A 19,973-nucleotide genomic window follows, 5' to 3' on the forward strand; every position below is an offset into this window, starting at 1 on the left:
TTCCTCATGAATCACTAACAAGCCCCCATCGCTATCCCTGTCGGTTTCTGTTAAGTCGTCTTCTTTGGCATCTCTGAATACGCATGTCGTCGCGTCGTTTGCTAGTTGGCCTCACGACGCAGCGCAATGCCTGCACCCACCCGATTTCCTTGACGAAATCAAACAGTGCAGTGGCCGAATCCTTGTCGAAGTTCTCGTTCGGCGGGAATCCTAGGCCCAGAAATAGGCGGTTTTCTGCGGGGAATTGCTGCTCCAGGACACGTTTGATGGCCTGCACACCGCGCACACAACTCACTTCACAAATGTGGTAAACTGCAAGGTAGCGCGTAAATGTGGCTACAAAGGCGACGCACTTGCTATCGTACGCATTCAGTGCGGGAATAAATTCTCCTGCATCAATGACTGACGTTACGTGTTTAGTCCACGTTTGGTAAAACAATTATATAAGCATTTCTGCTTTCTTAGAGATGATGCTTATCGTCATACCTTTCTGTATATTGCATAGTATCTGTTGCGATATACGCCACGGACTGCTACAGCGTATCTGTCACGGCAATTATTTTTTCATTTTTACTTCTGTCTACCAACTCGTAAGCGCGAAAACTTTGTTAGATTTGTCGTTTAGTGTTTCGTTATGCATTTTGTGGGCTACAGAGTACTGTCACGTAGAATTTATTGTCCTGTTACCATGTTTTCATTAGACTAAATGCTTCTCGCTGTCGCAGAGCGCTGGCTTCCCGCTGCTGGGTGACGGCTTTCCGCTCACTGCATCCTCCCAGGATAGGTTTCGCGTGGTGTGATAGCCGAAATTTGTCGTGGTGCAGTCTCTCAAGGAAATCGCATTTTGCCAGATCTGAAGCTGACATGGCTTGTACGGAGAGAATGCTTCAATTTTCTGATTACGACGAGTCTACGGAAACTAAAAGTTAAAAGTTGATTATTATATTTTTGTTTAATAGCGACTGGTTACTACATGTCAATCGTGACATCATGATGGGCACCGCTGACGGCATGTCTCCGAAGGAGGAGCGTCTTTTTATATAAATACGGCTATTTTTAAATATTCCTTAATATATTCGCAGAAACTCCCGGTACACCGTCAACGAATGAGCCCGTGCTTTGTGACCACGTTTTCACGCGTAGCGTAGTCAAGCTCCTATACTTTGCGGCACGAATAGAACGACACAACTAGCGGTTGCATTTACTCATGCGAAGTCCCGCCTGAGGCCGCGCGTGCATGGACGCAGGACGTTGTGACGTATTGGCCAACGTTCCACTAACGAAAACGCAAGGACTCCCATCCAGCGAAGCGCCACGTTGTCAGTCTCGTCATTGTAAAATACCCTACGCTCCTGATGCTTAATTTAATCAAAGACACGTGCCGTTCATGCGGTTGCATGTTCATGCGGTTGCAATGTGATCATATCATGCGCATGAGCTTGGATAGGCACAGATTCTCCGCTGGATCATACACTCCACAACCTTCCGAAGAGCCAAACATCCTGTCGTCTCGTTCTTTCCCGGCTTTGCGCGTGTTGACGATGCATGGCGAGAATTACAAAAGATGTTCTTTTTTAGGTTGGTCAGCTAACTCAAACATGTGATTGGTTTAGAAGCAGCTGGATTCAATTTACGACAGTAAATTTCATTTAAAAACAAATTATATTTCTCAGTACGGGCCACCGGCATCTTATTCTTAGTCAACGCTCGCCGTCTATCAGTGATCCAGTAATTGAGAACTTGGAAATATTCTTGACCACCTGATGTTCTTTAACATGCCGCATTCCGACAGCGGGGCATAAAGAAGCCCTGATGGTATTACGTTTGTCTTCATGCGGTAAAGAAGGCCAGGTTGTAGGTAACCCGAATAACCACCTGCTCCGCCCCCTTCTCTACGGCGTCTCTGATAAACGGTGAGTCACTTTTTCGTGCTGAACCCCACAATTCCGATTTCATTTACAGATGCAACATGAGCTTGTCTGTCTCGGCGTGTCATCATAGCTCAAGACTGAATGTCTTGAGCTCTAATGTGTATAGTCAGTAAAGTCCGCGCTCATTTTTCTGAGGTTGATTCACACAGCAGCAATAAAAAAGCGTGAACACGTTAATGTAGCATGATTTTTGGGGCTCTAAAGAGACACACGCAAGGGAAAAATACAAAGACACACAGAGCGCCATGTGCGTTTGTGTGTTCCTCCCTTTAGCGCCCCAAAAATCATGTTTTCCAAATCGCACCAATTTGCCCAAGAAGTTTTATCCTGTAGCATGACTTTCACCATCTCTATAAGTATGTGGGTGAGGAAAATCTTCCCGGTCGTTGATGAGCAATAGAAACTACTTAGGCGAACGTCTGAGTACCTTGAACCAACCATCACACGGGGGCCGTAAGGGAGGTAACACAGTGGCGTGTCGCAAGAAGACGCGCGTGCCATTCTGAAGGTCAGGGTTGACGTATACACGGCGAGAATAATTTTGTTCTCGAGCGCGAACGACAGTGCGCATAGTGCTGCATAGACGGTAGGCTTAGCCGGAAACGTCAGCAGATACGGTGAGTGAGTCGTCGAAGGATTCGCCAGGGACTCGAAGAGTGGTGCAAAACGTGAGCTCGGTGGCGCTGGAGGAAGAGTCACTGCGAACAGCGGTGCGGATGCCAAGTATAATGAAAGAAAGGCGCTCCATCCATCATGAAGAAAAAGTCGAAGCCATGAGTGAAGCCTTCAGTTGGCGGTGAAAACGTTCGATGACCCCACCGGATATCGAGTGCTAAGAGATAGTCTTGATGTGGTTGACACCAAGGAGCCGAGATAGATGCGAACAATGTTGAGTCGAATTGACGACCGCGGTCGGTCGTAATGGCGGAAGGAACACTGTAGCGACTAATCCAGAGAGTGATGACTGCTCGAGCTATTGACTCCGCCGTTACATCCAGGAGGGGCATCGGTTCAGGAAATCTGCTGAACCTTTCAATGCAGATTAACGGGTAGCAATGGTTCCCGCAGGGAGGAAGGGGGCCGACAATATCGACGTGTAGATGGCTGAAGCGAGCGTCCGGGGACGGGAATGTGACAAGAGGAGTCACAGTGTGACAATGCACTTTGGACTGTTGCCAGGTGAGGAACGCGCGTGACCAGCGACGAACGACTACGCTGATACTAGGGCACACATAACGAGAAGTGACGAGTCACTGTGTTGCGCGAATACCAGGATGAGCCAAAGAATGGAGGGCATTAAAGACCGTCCGGCGGTATGTGCGAGGCACGTAGGGGCGAGGGCGTTCGGGCGACGTATCACAAACCCCGGGCACGTCGGAGTCAGGAAGCAAGCTATATGCAAACACCGGAGAGGTGCCGCTCGTGCGAAGCAGCTGGAGCTTGGCGTCGATACTCGGGGCGGCAGCCATGGCCGTGAAGTTGGTGACCGGTCGGCCGTGGTTCGTTGCATGAATGGCGGCGCGAGAAAGTACGTCGCCAACGGCGTTGGTTTTTCCTTTGACGTGACCAATGTCGCTGGTATATTCAGAAATGTAGGCGAGATGTCTGATTTCGCGGGGAGCGTAGGAAGTGCTGCTGGACGCTAGGGCGGACGTCAGTGGTTTATGGTGAGTAAGGACATGAAAGGAGCATCCCTCGAGAAAATGTCGAAAGTGCTTCACAGCCAAATAGATGGCGAGCAGTTCTCGGCCGGAGGTGCTGTAGCTGCGCAAGGTTCTTGGAAAAGAAGGCGATGGGCTACCAAGCACCAGCAACGAACTGCTGCAAGACTGCGCCGACAGCGGTGTCCGATGCGTCAACCATGATGGATGTTGGGGCGTCGAATTTGGGGTGGGCGAGGAGCGTCGCACTGGCAATGGCTTCTTTGATGCCTCGAAACGCCATGTCAGTAGTGTCGTTCCAAGGGATGGCAGTAATCGGTGTCTTGAGGCCCCCGAGAAAGTCGTGGAGAGGGTGCAGTATAGTGGCACAGCGAGGTATAAAGCAGCGGTAATAGTTGGCGAGGCCAAGAAATTCGCACAGTCGCCTGGTGGCGGATGGCTCAGGATACTCACGGATGGCTGTGACACGGGTCGGTAGTGGATGAATGCCGTGTGCGTTGACGAGATGGCCGAGGAAATACGTACAACTCCGTAACACCGAACTCGCTCTTCTTACCGTTAACAACAAGGCCAAACTTGCGGAGTCTTGCGAGCACTTGACGTAGGTGGAGCTTGTGAGGTTCGGTGGTGATGCTGAAGACGAGGATGTCGTCAATAGGGAAAGCAGCAAGTCAAGCAAAGTAATACCTGGTCAGCGAAACGCAGACAGCTATGGGCCACAGTACGAAGACCGAAAGGCATGCGCAGATATTCGAATAGGTCGAACGGTGTTATAATAGCGGTCTTTGGAATATCTGAGGGTTCCACAGGAATCTGGTGGTAGCTTTCACCAGGTCGGCCTAGTTGAAATTGTGCAGCCGTTCAGTGCAAACGTAAAATCCTGGATGTGGAAAATTGGGTACCGGTCCCGGACAGTGGCCTTGTTAAGAGCACGGTAATTACCGCACGGACGCCAGTCACCGGCCTTCTTGGGCACCATACGGTGTGGCGAGTGCCAAGGACTAGAGGAGGGACGAATGAAGCCAAGGTCGAGCATGTGTTCAAACTCTTTTTCGGCGACAGCCAGACTATCCGGCGGGAGACGACGAGCACGAGCAAGCACGGGAGCGCCTGTCGTGACGATATGATGTGTCATGCTGTGAGCGACCGAGGACTGAAAGGCGGTCGGAAGATGTCCAGAAACTCGGCAAGGATGCCTGACCAAGGGTCGGGAATGGCCATGTGCGCCTGGAGAAGCCGGAGCTTGAGGTGGAGGGTGATAGGAAACGCCTTGGACGGCTAAACTCGTCTCGGAGTCCAAGATGCTACTGTACCACACGACAATGACGACTTTGTAGTACCAGAGAAATTCTGCTCCGATAATTGGCTGAATTTCTGGAATAATTTGGACCACCTGGCGATTTTTAACGCGCTCCTAAATCTAAGCACACCGGTAATTTCGCATTTCGCTGCCATCAAAATGCAGCCGCCGTCGCCTGGATTTGATTCAGTGAAAGGTATGTTTGAGGCCGATGTCAACAGTCACCGACTTTTGGCCATACGTCCGGATGGTCGATCTGTTGACCGCAGTGAGAGGCGGCGAGTCGGGAGGAGGGCGTCGCTCAGCCAATATAGGAGGAATGACGCAGATCTCTGGGCCTGTGTCTACGAGATAGCGGACTTTGGTGACACTACCGGTCACGTGGAAGAGGCGGCTGGATTTGGTGCCGGGAACAGCAGTCGATGTCAGCGGTCGCCCCCGACCCAACCGTTTCTCGCGTAGGAGCAGGACTGGCGGCACAGGTTTGCGTCAGGGCTGTCGCGGCGGTGGTACCAGCAAAACGTAATGGGAGGTGGAGAATGGCGTCCAGATGACTGGGGCTGGGCCAATGAGGTCGTGACGAAGAACGCGGTGGCGGGTTAGGACGGCAGCGACCTCAGCTGTAAGTCGCGCTACCTGCCGGGTGAGCTCCTCGTTAGCATCGACAAGACTCACACAGCTGTCGCCAACAGCTGCGCCGTTACACAGAGGGTCAGGAGGGTAAAATTAAATAAAAAATTTAATTATGGGGTTTCACCTGCCAAAATTACGATCTCATTATGAGGAATAATTTGGACCACCTGGGACTCTTTAACGTGCACCTAAATCTTAGCACACGGGTGTTTTCACATTTCGCCGCCATCAAAATGCGGTCGCTGTGGCCGGGAATTGATCCCGAGACCTCGTGCTTAGCGGTCAGGGTGGCAATGAACTATGGCCACGGATGGAAACCTAATATCCGTAATCTTACCGGCCAACTGAGCCAGAGATTCCAGTGTCGAGGATGAAGACGCGGTCAGGATCATAACCACCCGCAGTCGAAGGCGCTGCCGGGAAAGTTCCCCCTAGAAGAGCGCTGTCAGTTGAAGGAGCCAGGTCTCGAGCCAAGGCTTGCATGCGACGCAATAAGTCGCTAGGTTGGCGGTCGCTGAGCTGCTCTAATGTAAAACGTTGCTGTAATCGATGTAACTCCGTTTCAGTAGTGCACTGAATGAGCATCGCCTTAAGGTGGTCATAGGGGCAGTCGACAAACGGGGAGCTAAGAACACCGCGAACAACCGCAGCAGTGTTAGCTGGAAGCGCTTCAACGACGGGGTCGAACATGGTCAGCTGCGAACTGAGGCGGTAACGACGGGACAACGATTCGATGCTAGTGAACGAAAGTTCCAAGTTCGACCGCCGGATATCGGGGAGTTTGAAAGTGGAGACCTCGGCCTCACGGTGTGGTGGCGATGATGACGGTGCTTGACCGGAGGAATCCGAGGCCATGGCTTACTGGATTGAAGGCGGACTGCGAAGACAGCGGGGCTGGAGGTCCTGGTGGTGGTATGGGCCTTGCGAAGCGGCTGAGGCAAGTGTCGGGCAGGAGCTGAGAGCAATGACGTGAGGTCCGGAGTCACCAATTTGTGGGCGAGGAAAAACCAGACAGACGTCGGTGCCAGGTGTCAAAAACAGGGCCTGCTTGCTCATTCTGGCGGGAGCGGGACAAAACGCCGCTGGCCTTCGATCTTGCAACCGCCGATCCCACTGCTCGCGCACCGCGATCGTGCTTGCGTGCCGTAGTCGTCTTTCGTTTGGTCTGATCAGTGTGGCACGTAGTAGCGCGCTACAAGTATACCATCTGTTGGAATGCTTCCGAGTCGCGGCACGCGCTATGAGAGCTTGCACTGTGTACACATAATCAGCACTCCCATGCCCTACACACAACAAACAGTTCTCCACAGCGTTGAATCTGTGAGATGCGGCCCGCTCCCTGCAGCTCTGGCAACGTGCCCACTGGCCTGAAAGCTTTTCTACACCGGAACTAGAAAGAAATAACTTCTCGCATTACGTACCGTGAGCGATTGGCGCAGCACGTCCAAGCCAGCCAGTGCGCTGATGCTGTGCACCTGGTTGAGCAGGCCATAGCAGGAGATGCCGCTGTTCGTGTACATGTCAACTGCATTCGCCGAAAACGCCACCGCAGGGAAGGCCATGTCGTGTGCCACGAAATTGTCGTACAGTGAAAGGCAGAACCGCTCCTCTTGACTGTTGCTACGCCGCCGCTCAGACGCCACCTACGGAAGCAGTACCCCTGGCTTCAAAGATAGACCAGTGAGACCTTTCTGTCCACGTAAAAATCTCAAACTTGGCGTGCACGAATAACCTTCTAGTGGTGGTACCTTGGAAATAGCGTTCAATTCTGAACCTGTGATCCGCGTATTCTGCATTAAAGTTCAATTTAGTCGGGACATTTACTACTGCGCAGTCTTTGGTGTAACAACTGAAGGCTGTAATGCCGATGATACCAGCGATCTGGTACTTGAGAACGCGTAATTATGTGGGGCTATATTTGTTACGGGAATACGTTGTGTGACACCTGCGGTCAAAATGCGTTGCACGTCCACCAATTTAGCTACGAGCGGCGCTGGCTAACACTCCTATGGGTTTGAATCATGCACTCAAACGCTCAAGATGTGGCCGTAAGGATGGCGCCACGGCATAGCATAACAGGTAGGCCACCGGACGCATAATGTGGACACGTGGGTTCGGTTTCCACCTGCGGCATTCACGTTCATTTCTCCTTACGGTATTATTTCGACATTTCAAATAAACGTAACTAAGAAATCACCCATACTTTCTCTTACTTCGATGTCTGCGCCTTCGAAAGATTGTGGCTGGCAAACATCGAGGCTCTAGGTTCGCCCTACCCATCTTGCTCGAATATATAACGTGTACGACTTCACTGGGAGATCCGCCGGCTATTCACAATTTTATAGGAGGTGGATGTAAGAAATTGACTCGGTCTAAGAAAGGCAGAGTGGTACGCATGCTTATTAGGTGACGTATGAAGTGGCAGAGGGCAAAACACACATATAAGTAGCACATTTGAATTACACTCATTTAAAGTAAAAGTTTGGGTCGGAGTAGCATAATATGGACAGGCAATGGATAGCTGCGGTCAAAACAAAGAATTGATCGACTTTATTACAAGTTACCTTAATAAATTTGGTAAATCGGGCCAGGTAATTTAAGTAGAAAATATGAACACACAACACAGATGGAGGATCCAGACGGATATACTGATTACAACAGTTCTATAGCACTGGATCAGTGAGAGTAACAGAATTTTGTCGTAGTTAACAGGGATAGTAACTGTCATGGCCAGATCACGTGGCAATGCAGAAAGAGGCAGTAATCTATCGACTGTGCCTTAGTCTTAGAAGCAGTTTACGAACGGCCTGACTAAGTGACGACAGATGAACAAGGAAAAGATACCTTAGGGTATGGCTCATAAGCATAAACCCCTAATCTTTTCGAAGACATTAACGCAAGACAGGAATCAGTAGCATCATAATGCCCAAATATTATTGAAAATCAAATAGCAGAGATCGAAAAAGGCATAGACAAGAAAATGGAGAAACTCCGTACAGAGGTGAGGGAATACACAGAACTGGTAGACATCATGCAGCAGGAGAAAGGACAAGCACGGCTAAAAAACTGTTGGAGCGGGAAGAGTAAACCACGTTACTGGTGGAACAAGGAAATAAAGAAAGCTATAGAAGAGCGCATGCAGGTGTATATGGATCATCTAGAAGCCAAAAAGTTAGGAGTACACGAAAGAGAGGTGCTCCTCAGCTGGAGCAAGCACCGAGAAATGAAAAGGGTGCCGAGTGAGCTCATGCAAGAAAAAAAAATAAGTATACAACGTTGGGTGCATGACAGTTGAAAATGAGACAAAGGCGCATCATAAATATTTGGAACCATGTAATAGTACTAGGTGCAAGAAAATTATATAGAAACCTTTTACTAGAATAAAACAGAAGAAAATGGTTCTAACACGGCAGTAGGGCCCGTTGAAGCACTAATGCAGCTAATCAAACCGTTGGGTCGGAAGGGCAAGACACAGCTGAAAAGTGTCATATATCAAGTGATTAAAACCGAGTAAATTCCGGTTAGGTTGCGTGAAAGCCGGACAAACCTTATAAAGGCAACGAGAAGAAAGGGAACCAAGGAGCCCGATTTTTTTAATAAGCATATCATGAGAAGCCAACAAACAATAACACCAAGGACAACATAGGGGAAATTACTTGTACCTAATAATTGAATTAAAGAAATAATAAATGAATGAAAATGAAAATTGATGAAAAAACAACTGTCCGCAGGTGGGGAACGAACCCACTTCTTCGCATTACGCGTGCGATGCTCTGATGCTCGTGAAGCCTGCGGCAGAAAGGATGTTCCACATCCGCTCTATGGTTTTGTGAGTGGTGGCGCTGGCTAACACTCCCAGGGTTAGTTCTAGTTGTAAAACATAAATACCCCAGAAAGTGGATGGGACAACGGTTCCGCGGTAGCTCAATGGTGAGAGCATCGCAAGCGTAATGCGGAGTCTTGGGTTCGTTCCCCACCTGCGGACAGTTGTTTTTTCATCCATTTTCATTTTCATTAATTTATCATTTCTTTAACTCAATTATTAAGTACAAGTAGTTTCCAATATGTTATCTTTGGTGTTATTGTTTGTTGGCTTCTTCTTATGAGGGCAAGTGCGATACGAATAAGTCGAGCTCCGGCACATCAGTTACCGTCACATTGGTGATTTATAAAATTGCAATGAAATCCATTAAATATGAGTTGCCGCATTCGATGGGAAAAATTATATAATTGGGAAGTCTTGAAGGCGTTTAAACCAAGCAGACGCTTAGAGAATGTACTTGTACTAACCCAGTGCATATAGACTTCAATAGCACAGCCTAGACCTCGATGGGTACAGTTTTGTTATATTAACGGGTATACGCATTTTCGCTCACGCGATAACAGCAGCGATAGTGCGGCACCCAAGAAACTTCCGGTAACGGGCCTTATCAATCTACTTTGCCGGATCACAAGCGCACTCCTGCTAATCTATTCACCGCCATTGCCTTTCTTGCTCGCTATATTTAGCGGACTACGTCATTGAGCCAAACCGGAATCCGTCAAGGGCGTATGTTTGTAAACAGCGGAAAGGTTCATTACGACAGCGTAGGCAGAATATTGCTATGGGATGTTTTTTTTATATATATCATGATGCCATAAATGGCGATTTTTGGAGGTGTTAGAGGCAATATTGTCATGAGTAAGACGCCGGCGGCGACATAAAAGAAGAAAAGGACGAAGTAAACGGAGCGTTCTGAACGGCGCGAGCGCGCGAGGCGCGTGACCCGAGGTATGGTCGAGGGAGAAACGGCACTGAGCGAGCATTATCGACGTGGCTCCGGGCCAGGAAGGTCGCATCGCCAGCTCCGCTCTGGCGACGGGAGACTTGGGGGTCTGGCCGAGTCCGTGACGTTGGCCGTCCATGGTGTGGCCGTCGACCTCGGCAAGCTCGAGTGAGGCTCCTGGACTGGCTGCAGCCTCTCACGGCAGGACCGGGCACCCCAGAGAGGACCCCTCTTCCACGGCAGACCGGCACGTTCGATGATCCCCGGAACGCCACGTCGGCACTCGGGAAAGGAGCGAGACGGAAGCAGCGGCCGAGCACGTCGCTAGGCCTAACCCGTCGCGCTTCCCTGCCACGTCAGCAACAGCGACCGGGTTACCCAGGCTCCCGAGACGAGCGAGTTCAACGACCGACTACAAGGCAGCAACGACTATACGACAGTCGGTGAAGGCAACGACTTTAAGAAAGGTCCAACGAGATCCCCGCCGGGAGAAGACGAGCAACGAGCACGAACTGAGTAAGGACGATTCATTCTTGTAGTAGGCCAGAGTTGCCACACGTTTGTGTAGGAAACGCCCAGAATCAGTGTGGTCGGAATTAAGGACACGTTTAGTGATTATTAAGGGTTAGGTTGTACATGTGTTAGTATTTTTCCTGCAGCGTGTTTTAGTGTGCCTAAGTTTATGGTTATGAATTTATTAGGTTGTACATTTTCCAGCATTCATTTGTTTAGTGTAGTTTGAGTTCTTAGTTTGAGGTTTTTGGGTTCTGTGTGAGATTAAAATCTGCTTGCTGTGTTGCCATGCGTCTTCCCTCTCCATCTCTCATAACACCCGCACGCTCCCGAGATCGGTGACAAAAAAAACATCACAAATATATAGGGAAAATCAAACAGAAATCACATTGGATGGTTGGAAATGCAAAAAAAAAAATAATGGAAATTCACCTAGGAATCAAGCAAGGGGGTTCTTTGGCCCCACAGTTCACGCTTTATTTCAAGCATTGAAGGACGCGTTGAAATCTGTAAATAGGGCTTTGATTCCTATTCCTGCTGTAATGGGCAGATGGTGTAATAGCGAGTCGTATAGGCTGATGTATGCACAAGACAGGGATACTAATGGACAATGCAGGAAAAATAGCGCTACTTAAAAAAATCACAGCCATTACGTTCCGTGAACGTGGCCTATCAGCGGAGCTCTTCTTCAGGAGTACGCACTACACGCAGTCCCCCCATACCAGCGCAGACAACATACTAACTGCGTATTCGGTTCTTTGCACAGGCCAGGAAATGCAGCAGATGGCTTGTTAGCAACCACCTGTCACCCCAAATGATCGACGTGCACTACGGCCATTAGTGTTCCCTCGGAGCAGCCAAACTGAGCAGCTGGCTAAGTAAAGAGCTGGGGTAGCTGTCAAAACGGCATCACGTTCACTCTTCGCGTATGTCAAACCTTACTAATCGCCATCAAATCGTTCTATAGCCACATTCTGTTTCACACCGCAAAACTCAATCTGAAATGTATGTCTAGAAAATCCCTCTAAAATTTCGCATATGCACCCTTGCGTTCATCCAATTTACTGGCGTGGTAGCTGCGTCGCTTCGCCGTATTCTCCGCTTCGCGGCACCCGTCTTCCTCTCAAACTCGCTGCTTACGGGCAGCCTGTCGTGCACGATATTTCGCTGCTACTTGCCACCCGTTTCCTAGCTTTCCTGTTGGTGCGCCAGGTGTCAGCACGTGCCTTATCGGTTTGCTCCACCTCCTCATAGAGGGCGGCGTTATGTAGTATTGGATGGCTCCTTAGCTCTCCTCTGGCTACGCCAGGTGTCAGCACATGCCTTGCTGGTTTGATTTGTCTCCTCATAGAGAGTGCGGGCGTTTTGAGGCACGGACATCGAAAAATCTATGGGATGGTAGACGTATACAGCTGCGCTGTAAAAAATTCTGGGGTTTTCCGTGCCAAAATACCATTACTTGAAAATACGTGCGAGACTCACGCAACATATCTAGGTCCTAATTTAAGCCTAGAGAGAAATAAAACACGAACCATGACGTGTTCCTAATTACACAGCATGTCAAACCCATAGTCAAGCAATATAGTTACTTTAGTGTATTCATAAAGAAAAAGTTATAGCATTAAGTTGTTCAGATAAAATTAAGCGATAACAAAACATATCACACTTTTGGGCTACAATAAATATGAGATGGTGGGGAGAAATTTATAAAAGAGTAATAGTGCCAGCGCTAACTTTCCCAAATGCAACTGTGGGCTTACAAGTCAAGAGATGTTGCTGTGGTAGGAAGTTAGAGGTCGATGGCCTTATTGACATGGAGGGCCCACAGTAAAACCACAATCAAGGCAATGCAGGGCGACATTGAATGGCCGTTTTTAGAAGTCAAATAATCGCGGAGAAAAACTAGTTTCGATCCAGAAGGTCGACGTTCTGGCAAATTTACATGGTATACCCATGATTCCCGCACTTGCTGAATCATCGCACTTGAAAATTCTATTGTGTAAATTTTATGGGAATGTTTGCGGTCGCAGCGAAACGCAGTTCTGCACCGGACACTCACCGCCTTGAAAAGCTTGAACGCCTCGTTGCTGGTGCGCGACCAGAAGCCACTGTCGTCCACCACCACCTCGGTAAAGATGTACTCGTCGCACAGTTGCTCATCCAGAGGATACGCCGAACGGAGGACGCCCTGGACGCCTATCGTGCACGCCACGAACGATCGGGCGGAGGGCGCTGCGGCTGCTCGACGGAAACGATAATATGCGTACGTTTCAGATGACAGCATGGAGCGCCGGTTTCAATGACTGTGTTCCAACCCTCGTTGAAAAATGGCCAAGTCGGTTTTATTCATCAAGAGACCCGAGGGACGCATAGCGTCAACTAGCTTAAATAATGAGAAGCCTGCAATGAACAACGAGATACATCGGAAGCCAAGCGGTTCAAAGAAAGCGTAGTGAAACGTCTGCAGGACTGTATAATAGGAATTGTGCATATCCAGGACTCCACAGCTGAAGTGAGAGCACTTCTCACGAACATATTGAACTTCACTTTATACCCTCACGGTATTTGAAATGTAGCCGAAACAGGCCCCGGGGCCAATATTTTAGCATGCATGTTTATACGCCATTACACCACACATTTAAATACGGATAACTTAAGCTAACGTAAAGTCCAAAATAAATTACTCGAAAATATTGTACATGTGCTCCAGAATAAAATGGACTAGAGCTACAGCAGTAACCCAAGTTCCAATCATCGGCCAGGATACTACATAATGCCTTCTTAAGCTACTTCGCGCACTTTCCGGGAGCTGACTTTATATGTATATATGTCTCTAACCGTGTTCCCGTCTACCTGGGTCACTGAGTAGTCCACGGTCGAATGACTAGCGCATCGGGCTGCTACGCTGACGGAACAGGGTCCGATACCAACTGCCAGAACAACTTCTGCCTCGGCGTACGTGGCAATGTGTACGTACGTGCCGCCCTTCAACGAAGCGCTCTTTAACGCTGGCATGGGTCACTCTAGATGCGAGCCTGGCTATGTATTTCAATGAAACGCTTTGACGCCGAGTGGAACCACTGGGTATGTGCCACTCCGTTCATGCTCCAATGAACCTTTTAGATGTTATTTTGCGCCACGTGATATGCGCCATTATATGTGCGCCGCTCTTTATCGAACATCTTTGATGCCAACTTGGGTAACTGGGAATGTACCGTGCCCCACTGACAAAAAGTACCCTTTAAATTTATCCGATGCTTGACGGAATCGAGCTTACGTCAGACAGATTCTTCAAAGGCAGCAACGCGATGCTTTGGTAGGCTGCGTCCCAAATAGAGTGGGCTAGATGCCGATTTTCAGTGATCGTCTTTCACGCCAACGTTTTAGCGAGCTGGGCCATGAATGAATTGACTATGTGCCACTCTTCACTGGACCTCTCGCCCCTTGGGTGACTGAGTATGTGCCACTGGGTGAGCGGCAAGCGAGAGAACAATCAGTCCGCGTTCGCACACACCTGCGCCCCGCGCTTCTCGTTTCGGAGGCCATGCGCGGACTTCTCGGCAGCGCCACTAGGTGGCGCAGCGTGTCCAGAAAGAACCGCGAGAGACGACCCCGGCTTGCCGCATGACGCATTTCTCAGCGTTCACCAAGCACCGGCGCGCCATGCATTTTGTAGGTCATGCGCAGGCTTCTCGGCGGTGGCCCTAGATGGCGGCGAGTGTTCTTAGGAAAGCGCGAAAAATGGAATCCCGGCCACATTACACGCCTCATACATAACTCGTTGCGACGGTGGCAATGCGTTGCGTCGCTATATTGATTCAATGCTAAACGCAATACCTTCGACAGTCATCTTGAAATAGGCTCTGCCGAAGTTTCAGGCATGAAATATCACTCCGATCCGGCGATAAAATTTTTAAAAACGCCGAGAGCCAGTGGGTCTTCGAGAGCCAGCTAGTCGGTGCAAACCAATTAGCAAAACTCCACTGAGCTCTAAAGGACACTCCTTAACCAGAACACGAACTATTTGGCCCTTATCTCCTACGACAATTCCGCAATACACCCCTGGCCTTCAGTCCCCAACAGCTGTCGAGCACCTGACCAAAGCGGTGGTCAGACCTGCAACGTAGCAGAGGGTGCTAAAGGTCTCTTTATCAGGGCTGGCCACCCCTTGAAACTTTTTTTTTCGAATCATAATCAAACTTTATTTGTCCACAAGTGTGTGTGTGTGTGTTGTGGAGCACGAGGGCTCGAGAAAAAGTGGATGTATCCACTTGAGAAGCCTCGAGCCCCCGTTTTACATGGCATACAGCGAGAGCGTGGAAGTAATTATACAGTACTGATATAATACAATACTTATGCTAACACAATATTACAATATTACAATACAAAAAGACACAAGAAGGGAAAAACAGTTAAACTTGAAACTCGTTGAACAGAATCTATACTTTTTGCAAAAGAGAAAGAGCATCAATCCTTGGCGACAAAGAAAGCTTTGATTGCACTGTTCCCAGTTGTCTCTAAATTGATTCCACAGTGATGGAGTTCATTTAACAACTTTGGTAGCGTATGACGAAGCATTTGGTTTGTTAGCATAATGCGTAAAAAAGGTATTTTCCATATATCATCATTGCGTGAATTATATGACCTTGTGAGTGGTGTCAACTCAGAAAATGTCCGAAGTAGTCCGTCTGTATCGTGCTTGTACTTTCTGGCTAGATTTATTGGATACAAATTGTGTACGGACGTAATGTTATATTTGATAAACAGGGCTTTTGTGTACGCAGTTTTTTCCACGCATGCAATATGGCGAAGTGCTTTTTTTGTAATACAAACAGGTGGTTCAGGTTTGTTAACGTTGTTGTGCCCCAGACTAGACAGCAATAATTTAAGTGAGAAAGAAATAGTGCATTATAAATATGAAGCTTGACAGCTGTTGGCAAGCGGAATTTGAATTTCACCAGAATTCCTACTACCTTTGCTACCTGTGTAACAACATGATTTATATGAATGTCCCATGACAGATGCTTTTGAAAAAATACACCAAGTGATTTTACTGAGTCAACAGTCTCTGTACGTGAGTTTCCTAAAGTAAGATTCAAAGTGGGTGCTACAGGTGATTGTCGGGCTGTGAAGATAATAGCTTTTGTTTTGGCTGTGTTGATTTCAAGGGAATTGATTACGCTCCACTTGTGTAAATCGCACAGAGCTATGTTAACGTTATTTTGAAGAGTTTCGTAAGAATTTCTGAGAAAGAAAATAGTTGTATCATCTGCATAGGTTATTTACTTTGCTGCATAATTAATTTGTGAAATGTCATTGATATAGAAGTTAAATAATAGTGGTCCAAGTATGCTTCCTTGAGGTACACCTGAGGTAATTGCCTTGTGCCGAGATAAATTGCCTTGAATACAAACACATTGCATTCTATGTTGCAGGTAAGACGTTATAAGAGCGAGCGGTGTGCCTCTAATTCCGTATAATTCAAGTTTTTTAGTAAGTGTTAAGTGGTTCAGGCGGTCAAATGCCTTAGAAAAATCAATGTATATGCCAGCTATTAGACTTTTTTCATTGAATGCTTTTAAAATTATTTCTTTTTGCATGACAACGGCAAGTTCTGTTGAGCTCACTTTTCTGAATCCAAATTGAGTTGGGCTAATTAAACTGTACTTGTTGGCAAAACCAATTATTCTGGCGTACATTATCTTTTCTAAGCCTTTGGAAAACACGGGCAGTATGGAAATCGGTCTGTAATTTGATAAACTATTTTTTTCACCGCCTTTGAATATTGTAATAACTTTTGCTACTTGCATTTTCTTCGGAAAGACGCCTGTAGAGAGAGCAAGATTATAGATATGCGTAAGCTGTGGCAGTATGATGTCAAGAACATACTTGAGTGGCCTGATTTGAATGATGTCAATATCGCATGTTAAGCTGTTCTTAAGAGATTTATACACGTTATCAATCAATCAATCAAATTTTTATTAATTCACAAAAAGGTTTTGCAGATAGAAGTATACAGAAGGAGGTCCCATAGTAAAGACTGAATTGGGACCTCCTGTTCATGGTTAACATAAAAGTTACAATGGCAAGAACGGTAGCTGAATGAGTACAATTGCAAAAATGATAAATAATAATACAGACATAAATGAATAACGATATTAATAGTCAATAGTGTATCGGCAGTAAGTAATATAATAAAACTAGGTAAAACTAACATATAAGTGGAGGGAAAAGAAATGGGAAAAAAATTAAGGAACAACTTAAGCAACATGTTGACGTACATAAGAATGGCAGGTCTAAAACGAGAGCGGGTTATACAGTACACTATGTCACATACATATCACATGACAAAAAATTTTTCAATTCATGGCAAAACCTATGGGCTTTCTGTAGTTTTATGACAAATGGTAATGTATTCCATGATGATATGGCTGCAAAGTGAACGGTCTGTTTGCCATAATTAGTACGTACTTTGGGTAGAATGAAGTTATTATGAAGCGCGAAACGTGTTGGATTGGTGTTCGTTAGGGATGACATAGGAAATAGCGACAATGTGATCTTGTCATTTATTAGTTTGAAAAGAAAAGTGGCAAGGTTGAACTTGACAAGGGCGGCAACGTCAAGAATGTTATTTTCTTGTAGTAGCTGTTTAGCATTGGCGGTGTGTGGATTCGACGTGATTACTCTAATAGCCTGGTTCTGGATAGTTTGTAAGGGTTTTAGGTGAGTACTGTACGTGTTACCCCAGGAGGTTATGCAGTAATTAATGTGAGAGTGTACAAACGCGAAATAGAGTGAGAGCAACACAGGTCGTGAAAAGAACGGACGTGACCTAATGAGAATTCGTATTCCATATGATAACTTTTTTTTTATATGAGTTATATGGTGATGAAATTTTAGGTTACAGTCAATAATAACACCTAAGTAAGTGCATTCTTCACTTGCTGATAATAAATGGTTACCTATGGAAATGGGCGGAATGCATAGTGATGATTTATTTTGGGATGAGAAGAGAAGAAATTTTGTTTTAGTGGGATTAATGGTAAGTCTATTCATTTTGCACCATCCTAACAAGTTATGAAGATCAGTATTAAGCCTCGTTACTACCGTTGACAGACATTCATCAGAATTAATAATTGTTGTGTCATCGGCATATAGTATACATCTAGAAGACGTGAGGCAATTAGGTAGATCGTTAATATATAGTAAAAAGAGTAACGGGCCCAAAATGGATCCTTGTGGTACACCTAAATTAGTTATTTTTGGTTTAGAATAAGCATCGGAAACACTAACAACCTGATATCTGTCTCGTAAGTAGTTGCGCAATAGTAGTAATGGAGGACCTGTTATACCTATTGAATCTAGTTTAACACTAAGAATCTCGTGGTCAATGCTGTCAAATGCCTTTGAAAAGTCTACAAATAAAGATCCTGCAAATTTACCGTCATCAATGGCTTTCTTCAGTTGGTCAGTGAGGGATACAAGCGCTAGGTCAGTAGAATACCCGGAACGAAATCCAAACTGGTCAGGTGAAAGAATATTAAATTTGTTTAAGTACTTTATTAATCGCTTTTCGATTATTTTCTCGATGACCTTGCTGAAGAATGGTAAAACACAGATAGGTCTGTAGTTAGATGGTAATGATCGATCACCTTTCTTAAAAACCGGAGTAACCCTACCACGTTTAAGCTCACGAGGAAAAGTGCCTGTTTTAAACATGAGGTTAATAATTTCAGACAGAACAAATGATATTGATTTGGAAATTAATTTAACGTGACCAGGATGAATGTTATCCAGCCCAGCGCTTGTTATTTTTAAATTGTTAATTACTGATACCACCTCATCAGGAGTGGTTGGAAACATATAAAATGATTGTGCAAGGCGCTTTGGTGAATATAAATACTGTTTAGCTTGAGTAGAGATATTAGGAAAGAAAGAATCGCTGAAAGCATCGGCAATCTTAAGTGGCTCTAAATAAATATTGCCATCGTGGGATATTTTGGCTATGTTATCAGTTCCCTGAATCCTATTCAAAAATGAATTCACTATTTGCCATTTTTTCTTTACATCAGAACCACATTTAAGTATTTTTTCTTCGTAATATAAGGTTTTCGCTTTTTTAAGCCGAGCAGAAAGTGAGTTGCAGAATTTTTTGTACCGCGCGCGCAGGTTTATATTGAATGGTTGTCTTTTTGTTTTTTTATAAAGGTTTTCTCGTGTGCGCATGGCTTTTAACAGACTATCGGTGAGCCATGGGTTTTGAGGTGCCGCCACTTTCTTTTTGCATTTGCGCATCTGAGAGTGGGAATGATAGTGTGATAACAACTTTGTTAGAAATCGCGAGAAGGCTACCTGTGCATCGTTGGTGTCAAAAACGAAAGACCAGTCAGTATGAGATACAGCTTCTGAGAATAACGTTTTATCGAAAACAAGTTTGGTGTAAGTGTTAGGACAAGAATAGCGCGCAGATGTAGTGCGGATAAAGACGGGAAAATGGTCAGTAATGTCAGTTTCAAGTACTCCTGCATCGGGTGGATTCAAAAGGTTAGACAACGCATGATCGATTAGAGTGCTGGAACCGTCAAGAACTGAACGAGTAGGGACATTGATAAGACATTCGTAACCAAAACCATGAAAACAAGATGAATAACTGACAGAGCTCGGGGATGACTTCATTAGGTTTATGTTCATATCGCCCATAATTATGACATTTTTGTTCTCCATGGATAACGTTGTCATTATATTTTCGAGAGAAATACAAAAATCAGGAGCTGATGAAGAAGGTGAACGGTAAACGCAACCAAAGATGAAATTTCTATTATCAATGTTGAGAAAGTTAGGATCGAATTCCAACCAGACTGATTCGCAGTTTTGAGTATTTAACGTGAGGTCGAGTCTTCGATTGTACGGGATTCCGGACGAGATATAGACAGCAGTTCCACCGTGGTTACTAGACTGTCTGTGGGTATACTCCGATTTATATAAAGGGAAACAGTACAAGTTTTTATCTACTTCACTAAGCCAAGTTTCTGAGACAGCAATGATTGAAAAAGTGTAAGAAAGAGTTGAAAGCAGATTCTGGAAGTCATCGTAATGTTTGCGGAGGCTGCGCGCATTGAAATGAATGAAAGAGCGATTACTATTAAATTAGGGGATAATTTTAGGGGAT

General features: G+C 46.3%; 1 protein-coding gene across 1 annotated transcript; it reads right to left on the minus strand.

Annotated features, from left to right (window-relative positions):
- Positions 1 to 6,327: 6,327 nt before the first annotated feature.
- On the minus strand, positions 6,328 to 13,088 carry LOC125945799 (uncharacterized). Its single transcript, XM_049668090.1, has 3 exons — positions 12,864 to 13,088; positions 6,947 to 7,168; positions 6,328 to 6,480 (listed from the first exon to the last, which is right to left on the minus strand). Exons 1-3 carry the CDS (start codon positions 13,086 to 13,088, stop codon positions 6,328 to 6,330), a joined length of 600 nt encoding a protein of 199 aa, XP_049524047.1.
- Between the last annotated feature and the right edge of the window lie 6,885 nt (positions 13,089 to 19,973).

The sequence above is a fragment of the Dermacentor silvarum genome, chromosome 5 (genome assembly GCF_013339745.2).
Source record: "Dermacentor silvarum isolate Dsil-2018 chromosome 5, BIME_Dsil_1.4, whole genome shotgun sequence".
NCBI classification, from domain to species: domain Eukaryota; kingdom Metazoa; phylum Arthropoda; class Arachnida; order Ixodida; family Ixodidae; genus Dermacentor; species Dermacentor silvarum.

Coding starts and splice junctions, on each gene's coding strand:
- LOC125945799 (XM_049668090.1), bottom strand. CDS start 13,088: ATGCTGTCATCTGAAACGTACGCATATTATCGTTTCCGTCGAGCAGCC. Junction 7,169..12,863: donor CGTTCAAGCTTTTCAAGGCG/GTGAGTGTCCGG, acceptor CTGCTTCCGTAG/GTGGCGTCTGAGCGGCGGCG. Junction 6,481..6,946: donor TGCTGCGCCAATCGCTCACG/GTACGTAATGCG, acceptor CATTGCTCTCAG/CTCCTGCCCGACACTTGCCT.